Source organism: Crocodylus porosus, unplaced genomic scaffold, assembly GCF_001723895.1.
Source record: "Crocodylus porosus isolate Cpor-Errol unplaced genomic scaffold, CroPor_comp1, whole genome shotgun sequence".
Lineage (NCBI taxonomy): Eukaryota > Metazoa > Chordata > Crocodylia > Crocodylidae > Crocodylus > Crocodylus porosus.
In genome coordinates this window covers 57,979,213-57,987,941 of record NW_017728948.1, presented here as the reverse complement: position 1 = coordinate 57,987,941, position 8,729 = coordinate 57,979,213, and the positions used below count along the sequence as shown (strand labels likewise).

The 8,729-nt window shown below is 42.0% G+C and overlaps 1 protein-coding gene across 4 annotated transcripts in view; it reads right to left on the bottom strand.

Annotated features, from left to right (window-relative positions):
• Positions 1 to 8,729, bottom strand: part of TUSC3 (tumor suppressor candidate 3) — a 314,862-nt gene that overhangs the window by 73,776 nt on the left and 232,357 nt on the right. For 3 of the 4 annotated variants that reach the window (XM_019553213.1, XM_019553211.1, XM_019553212.1), the window contains one exon: positions 6,974 to 7,037. In XM_019553213.1, the coding sequence (XP_019408758.1) occupies positions 6,974 to 7,037 (64 nt within the window). Of the gene's footprint in view, positions 1 to 6,968; positions 7,038 to 8,729 lie in introns of those variants that run through there. The other variant, XM_019553216.1, reaches the window with a different exon arrangement.

Below are 8,729 nucleotides of genomic sequence, written 5' to 3'. Positions count from 1 at the left end.
TGAAAGACATGCCATCCTGACGGGCCTGGACAAGGGGTACCGGGCTAGCCAGTTAGGCACCCTAGTCATGGAGAAGGTCCAAGTGGCCTACCGAACACTCCTCAGGGAGGACGCCTGGGACTATGAAGCTGTTAAGGCAGCAATACTCTACAGGTTAGAGATTAACTCTGAATATTACACACGCCTGTTCTGGGTCAAGAAGGGGGCAGATGAAAAGCGCCCGCATACCACATTTCTCGGACCTGGCAGCACCGCTCTCAGATGCACTAAAAGGACCCTCAAAAAAGGGGGAAAATGGTTAGAAGCTTTCAACTACTGAAGAAGGCTCTGTGCGAAGAGGAAGTAGTACACACCCAATTTTACGAAACCCTTTGTGTTGCAGACAGATGCATCAGAAGCGGACCTTGGTGTGGTACTGATGCAGGAGGATGGAGGACTGGAAAGACCGGTGGCATATGCAAGTTGCAAATTGTTACCCGTGGAGATTTTGAAATCTCTAAAGGCATATCCAGATGAGCTTGCATGCGTCTCTTGCCCCACCTCAAACCCTTTGCATTAAAAATTTAAGACCCGTGATTTGCTTGCTAATGATATGGAAACTTCTTACTGGAATCATTAGCAAGATGCTGACAAATCATGTTAACAAAAGTATACAGAAGAGATATGGGATAAAGTATGATCTGATGGTATGCAAAACTATACTGACTGATGTCAGAAGGAAAACAAAATAATTTTCCTACTGTGTTGGACAGATTACCATATTTAATCATTTCACAGATTTCATGGACGTTAGGGGCTGGAAGGGACCTCACAAGATCAAGTCCAACCCCTTGCCAGAGGCAGGAAATCTGATGGGGTCAAATGATCCCAGCAAGACATGAATCCAAATGCCTTTTGAATGAGTCCAGAGTAGGTGCTTAAACCACCTATTGGTGGAGTCTGTTCAGATCCTGGACACTCAAACTGTAAAGAAGTTTTTTCTTATGTTCAGTCTAGATTGGCCTTCCAGAAGTTTGTGGCCATTAGGCCTAGTTATCCCTTGGGGAGCACTGCTGAATAACCATTCTCCCAGATAATGGTGTACACTGCTTCTGTACTTATAGAAGATGTGGTTTTCCCTTCCATTTAACATGTGGTAAAAAGCCCCTTGCCTTACAATGAAGCATGAGGCAGCGAGGGGGGGGCGGTATGAACGGGAGAGGGGAGAGATGAAAAGGGGTCAGGAAGCTGATGTGACTTTGGCCTCAACCTGGGACTGGGGCTGGAGCTGAAGCCAGGGCCACAGCTGCCATCTACCTGCTCCACTGCCTCTGCACACCCTGCCACTCCTCCCCTGCAGCCCATGGTCTCCCCCCCATACTGTTTCTTCCTCTCTCTTTCCCTCTCTGTTGCACTCCTGCCAGTCGGCTCTTTCCCTGCTGCAGACCGGGGCATAGAGCGTCAGTATAGCTCTGTAGGAGCAGTGGCACAGAGCAGGAACTGCTGTCCCAGCCTGGTCTCAGAGCAGCAGACCCAGCTCCCTGCTGGTGCTGCTACAGGGCTGGGCTGGAACAGCAGTACCAGTTTCACACCAATGCTATGGGGTGTGCTGGAGCTATGCTTTGTGCTACAGCAAGATAGGAGCCTGCTGGTGCAGAGCAAAGGTAAGGAGAGGGAGGGGTGGTGGGGCAGGTAGTGGGAAGAGAATTCAGTGGGTGGGAGAGATGGGAGGAAGTGGGACGGGGACCTGGACCTGGGGTTGTGGGTGGCAGAAGCAGCATGGAGATGGGAGTAGGGTGAAACAGAACAGAGAATTGGGACAATTTGAGGCTGTGGAGTGGGTTGAGGAAAGGCACAATGAGGGCAAGAGGGAGGTGACAGGAAGCAGGGGGGTGAGCTGCCTGCTCCTACCACCTCCCCCGCACAGTCTGCCTTACCATATGCCTTCCCCTATTGCCTCTTCCATTGTCTGTCCCCCACCACCTGCCCCATTACTGCAAGCCTCATCACCTCTCCCTCCCACCACCAGCAGTAGTGGCGGGGATGAATTTAAGATGATGCTCTAATAATTAAATTTCATACCTGGTCTATTCTAATATTTTTTTTTAATTCTGTGTGTAGAATCTAATTATTCAGGAGTTGTCTAACATTCAGGGTTGTCTTGCATTTGAATACATATGGTACGTAAATACATATAGTACTGAGTCCCATGAATGGATTATATTTATGTTTCAAATAATGAAAATACATACGTTGGTGAAATGTATACGGAGTAGCTTAGAAAAGTAGGCAGTTGGACAAGTAAAATACTATGTGAGGTAAGACTACAGTGTGGGATTTTCTCAAATAACACCTTGTTATATTCTTATTTCTGTTTTTTTGCATTGCTAAGTTACATAAATAACATTTATTAAGGAGAGAATCCTATTTCAGATCTATTCTTATATTGACAACAAAACTACATGGCTAGAATATGGTTTAAAATAATTTACTCAATAATTAAAACCATAAGATTTTCTTCCCAAGAAGTAAGAATGGTCTTGGGGTAAAGGGGATGCATATCTTCTTATCTTAAGATATTAAAAACATCCTGCCTGAATATTGAAAAGAACAGAATCTGACAATAAAAGATATCATACTATTGAACACTAAGGATTTAGCAAGTTTTTATACAGAAATGAGGGAGACGTTACAGAAATTACAGAAAGATTACTTAGAGGGTTATTAAAAACATTTAAAAACAAAGCTCAATTAATGAAACAGAGATAAGACTAAAGCTTAGTCTTTAGTCTGCAGTTACGTAGTATTCTGGCACTGAAGTTACGCAGTATTCTATTGGTTCATCTAGTAAACTGAATGAAGACTTGATCCAAAGGCAGTGGGCAGGATGACAAACATAAATTAGCAAAATAAAATGTAATGAGCATAAACTCAGATATGGACAGGCATCTTCCAAGAAGGATGGAGGAAAAGGACTGAACGCTGTTGAAGATCTTGTTGAAGAGCTATTGAAGATGGCAGGAAAAATGAATGTGCAATAATAGCAAAATCTATGAGACAGCGAAGATGGACTGATTTGGATTTTTGATAAAATTCCAAAACTAAAGGTTGTACTCCTGTGGAGACCTTGGGATGACAAGATAAAGAGGCAGAAATGAACAGAAAAAGAAAAACAGAGAATTTTTCAAGTTCGTGTTTTAGGAAAACAGCTGTACAAGATATGTTAAAGCTAAATTATCTGGTAGGAAAGATATTAAGTCCAGAATGCAGGATGTGTAGCCAAACAAGAAATCACATTGTAAATACATGTACCAAGTTGGCTGATGCATAAAACAGGGCATATTAAAATCAAAGTATCATACATTAGGGCTTTACAGGAAATATAAACTGTTACTACCACAGTTCAGGGAAAAATATAGAAAAATAGGAATATAAAAATTGTGGGCTGCTTCTTTGTTTTCCAAGAACTATATAGTAAAAGACTAGATATGGCAAAAATGAGAAAGGAGAATACTTCATCATGGGGTTCTCTTTCCATTTGAGGAGAGCATTACATTTAAAACACAAAAAATTGCAAAAATAAAAGGTCAGTTACAGCAAGATTGTTTGATGATGTACAAGAAACACAATTGTTCAAGGATGCCTAGCAAGCTATATATCCTGTTCCATTGATCACTCACTCAGGATGGAATACTGGTATAAATACCACATTGGAAGAATGGTTGCTAGCTAGCTCTGGAAGATGAAATAGTTGCCTGCCTGTTTCCTTTGTTAGCTAATATATATTTATGTACTTTAGGAGACAACTTATACCATTCAAATTTTATTCAGAATGAAGCCCCTGTAACGGTGCACACCCAAGTTACCTGCCTGGTATGGCATGGAGGGCAGGGCTGCACTTAACTTGGCCAGCTCTGCACCAACCAGAAGGATGCCTCTGGTTCACCTGGAGCCCCAGGGCAGCAGGCCAAAAGAGCACCAGAGACTGGAGCATGGGAGAAGAGCAGCCAGGTTACTGGAAGTGGGTCTGCCTGTTTTTACCCCTGCTAATGGGCCCGGGGAGGAGGCATGTCCTCCCTGGGTAAGAGGACACTCTTCCCACTGTTGGGGAGTATGAGCTGGTGTGTTCCCCGCAGCTGGCTGCCCTCTGTGTGGCAGCTGAGGAACCAGCTGCCTCTCTCCCAGTTGGGATTGTGGAGAAGCTGTGAGTACTTTTTTTTACCACGAACACCCAAGAGACACCGTAGGAAGGCCTTCTGGCAGATGGAGCCAAGCAGGACCCTATGTGTGTTTCAGCAAGGGCCAAGTGCTCACCCAGGAGCCCATGCTGAAGGACCTAAGCCCAGAGGGGCTCAAAACAGGTAGCTGCAGAAAGCCTGCTAGGGGGAAACAGAGGAAAAGTCTCCCCAAACAGGCCCTCAGATAGTACAGGTCCATGAGGACCATATGAGAATAGGGAGCATGCCAGCAAGTAGCTGAGGGGAGCACTGGCCTCGCACAGGCATGATAGTGACTGCTCTGAGGCAAAGGCAGACCTGGCCCGGTGCCAGATCAGGAAGGGGCCCACTCAGAGAAAACATCTCATCAAGAGGCAGAAGGGGCCAAGAGTGGGGACAAGAGGGGTTCACAAGGCCCAAAACAACCCATGACTCTGAAAAAGGGGAACAACTTGGGGCAGCAAGGCATCAGTGCCCTGCCTGGCTGCCAGGTCTGAACCATTTGACCATATCTGTTTAGTTTTTCCTTTTTGCAAAACCAAAGGCAGTGGTTGGATCCACAGAGTCAAGCCCCAACAGTCTCCCTGCAGGAAAGAGCAGGTAGCAACACACTCAACATCTTAGTGAGAGTGGCAACAACACCCAAGCAGAAAATGGTGGGCTGTAGGGGAGGAGAAACCCCACAGAAGATAGACCACCACGATAACACATGGCCCACAGAGAACTACTATATCACCCCCAGGTGAGTCCAGGTTCACCTATAGGAAAATCAAATCATGGCAGGTGAGTGGGTTGGGTGTGACATGGCCCCAGTGATGCAGAGAAAACCAGGATCCCTGCTACTGAGCCACAACCACATTATAGGCAATGTGTACAGACAGATAGTTAGTTACCTGTATTGGTCAGAACAAGGTATCAGGACTGGGTCATAAACCCAGTACCAACTGTAGAAGTTTATGCATTGCTGGATGATTTAAGCTCTAACGTGCCACTCTGCCCTGCCTTCTGCACTATCAACAATGAAGAATTTGGCAACTGTGATGTCTTATGAATACTCTTTGGCATAACGAAGACTTGGGGCAGCATTATATAGTCTGCTCCGATGTTTATGAAGAGCTATCTAGCTATAATAATTAGTTTTTCCTTTCTACTTGCAGAACTTTTCTTTTGGTGTGGTGTGGTGGGAATAGAAAAAGTTTGTTTGAGAGATATTATACTAAAGAGACCAGAGGATTAGCCTTTCAAACCTGGAGTTACTCATCAGCTGAAGAGAAGGAAACAAAGCAATAAAGTGAGAGAAGCTACCAGTAAAAACCACCAGCAGCAAAATCATAGTTAAAGGTCTAAAATAACATGGTTTGAAGGATTTTGCCAGCCTGTTCCATCACATAGGCAGAATTTCTGAAGTGTACAACTCTGGATCACAGATTTGTTATGAATGAGGGAAAAGCTAAGCAGAGACACAGATGCAATTTGTCCTGATGCAATTTTCTATTTTCATATTTCAGGTATATCTAGTCATCATCAAACCCCGAGTGACACATTCTTTATTATTATTATTTTTTAAATGCCAGTATAAGTTTAGGAAATGGTAATGTCAAAATGCTGCCATCTCTTCTAAGTGGTAACATCTCAACTTGTTGGAAGGTTAATTATGATATTACAGCCTGATGCAAACCACGTGAAGCCCAGGGAAAGTTTCCATTGACTTCAATGTAATTATGATCAGAGGTACAATAAGACCTCATAAGCAGCAAAATTGATGCAATTTCACTACATGAAGGGGACAAAAGGTGGAGAAGCCTTTCTGGGGGTTCAATGTACGTGGGATGAGCTGCCAGCCTGAAAAAAACCCCACCTTTAAAAGGATTCAGGGAGTTCTGAAGGGAGTAGGGGCAGGTCTAACATCAGTGTTAATCCAGAGACCAAGCTCCCAAAATTTGTTGGAGGTGACAGGGAAGTAATTATGCTTCCTAAACATGAAGCTTTGGCAATTGCTCCACAATCTGATAAATATGATTTATTTCTCTCTCTTCCCCGTGTAGAAGAAGGTTAACTATGATCAATTACATAAATCATATTTTATTGTTTTCATAATAAAAGTTTCAAAATAAAAGTTGGAGGGAGCTAGGGTTAAAGAAGACACAGAGGCTTTGTATTTCTTTTGCATGTTATTATTAAGAAATGTTCACAAAGATCTTGATCCAATTCACTCTGAAGATAGTGAAATTGTCTTGTCATTGGCCCAGATTGGGACTGAAGGAATTTTGCCACTGAACTAGTAGACACAATGTTTCGTACAGGCACGTTTGTGTAATAATGGCATACTTACATAATTAGGTGTTCATTTTCTAAATCAAAGTATGTGAAGGATCATTTATTTTAATAAATAAACTAATTCTTCATTTTGAAAATTATATGCTCTCCCTAGTGATTTTATCAGAGATGACAGCTGAGATGAGAATTATAAAAATAGTTGGTAGTGGAAATAAATACATAAAATACATTTTTGACAATTGATGTAAAGATATAGAAAAATACTAACCATCAGCCAGTGAAAGTTAGCAGGTTGAGAGATGCATATTAGGGACCAGCAGCAACCTCAATCCCCAACAATTTTAACAACACTTAGTCACTGGTTAATCGCATAGTAAGCAAGCCAAATGTGCAATACCTGTTTAAGGCTTCAGTAGCATTCACTGTCAAGAACAATTTCATTTAATAGAAGACTCTGCTTTTCCTTTCCTTTTTCTATTCATTACCATTCTGAAGGATACTCAGTAGTAGTATAATATGTGATTCTGCAACAAATTGAGCTTGACTGCTCCCATGTATGTAACTCTGTAAAATAAAAAGAAAATACAAAAAAAAAATCATTAAGAACACTGAAAATGGAAGGATTATTATTTGTGTCTATTAAAATAAAACCTGTTTTGCAAAATCGTGCATAAGCAATAAGATATTTAAGTATAAAGCTAGTGTGAAAAGCTAAAAATACTTAAAGCGAGTTAATATGCAAATAAATACAATATACTAGAATGACCATGCAGATTTTGTAAATCACACATAGTTAAAATCTGATCTGTATTTATGCCAGATTTTTTTCTGCACTTTACACACTGAAAGAGATTTCAAGTTCTTCTCAGAAGTAATAGTTCTGACATACTGCCTAACACTGCTTTTAGCCACTGCTTTGTTGCATGGGGAGATGATGGGATTAAGGATGTACTGAAGTATGGCTTTATTAAAAGTTCAGTGTTAAAGCATGCCTGTGGGACCTAGATTGACCAAATTTTGGACAGAATTTGCGAACCCTGGGAGATGTTGCCACTTTTTTGCCTTTCTATCACAGTGAACTTTAGAATATCTATAGAATTCCAACCACGAGGAAACCATCTGTATTCCTCTGAAAAGCACTTATATTTGTATGAAGATGGTGAGAGGGCAATCACCTTTAATGGTGATCCACAGCTGTTCTCCTGTTGGGTCTCACTGCCCAATGTTAACCTGTATTTCAATGCAATGAACATAATTTCCCTTTTATTGGATGTACTAAGTGCAGTTTCTTATCCCCTAAGTAAGATGTCAGCAACCTTTTACCAATGGTGGGCCAAAGTGTGGCTACAAGATGGGCCACCACTTTCAACTCAGCCATTGCTGCTTCCTTTGCCAGTTACTGCCTGTCACTGCATGCAGCTGTTGATTGTCTACACCAATGGTTCTACATGCTATTGAAAGCTGCTGCTGGCCAGATCTAACCTTGACAGGCCCAGATCAAATCTCTGCATGGACCACATCTGGCCCATGGGCCAAGAGCTGCTGACCCCTGCCTTAATGCAACCACCATGAAATCAAATTGAAACTTAGAATATTGTCCTTTGAAGTTTCCCATCCTTTTTTGATTGTTCATATTTGAGTACCATTTTCCTAGAGTTTCATCAGTCTCTTTTTGCTTTGTATTTATATACCGTTACATATTAATAAAAAATCCCTCATAAAAATAAGATATTCTAACTATACATGGACATATGTGAAATTAACCAATAGTTTAGTGTTTTTCCCAAATTTTCTTGCAATTGTTTAGTATGGTATGAAACTACCATGCAACAATGATGCATCAAACAAAATTTGCCATGAGAGGTATGTACAAGTGTTACATTTCCACTGGTAGAACTGCAGTTCCTCTGTAGAAATGTTAGGTGTTAATGTGTTCACAGTGCTTCCCTCAGTCTAAAAATGGCATGCATGATGGAAATCTCTACCATGAATCATGAGGTAGAGATTACCTCCAGTACAGCTTCTACCAGAGAAGAATTGTACATTTACCCTATCAATTGGAGATACTGTGATGCCCTCTGCCCTGGAGAAATCCAGGGCAGACTAAGGGCCAAAAGGGGAGCACATAAAAAGTGGAAACAGGGAGAGATCACCAAAGAGGAATATACCTCTTCTGCTCGTGCTTGTAGGGAGGCAGTTAGACAGGCCAAAGCTACCATGGAGCTGAGGATGGCAACCCAAGTAAAAGACAATACG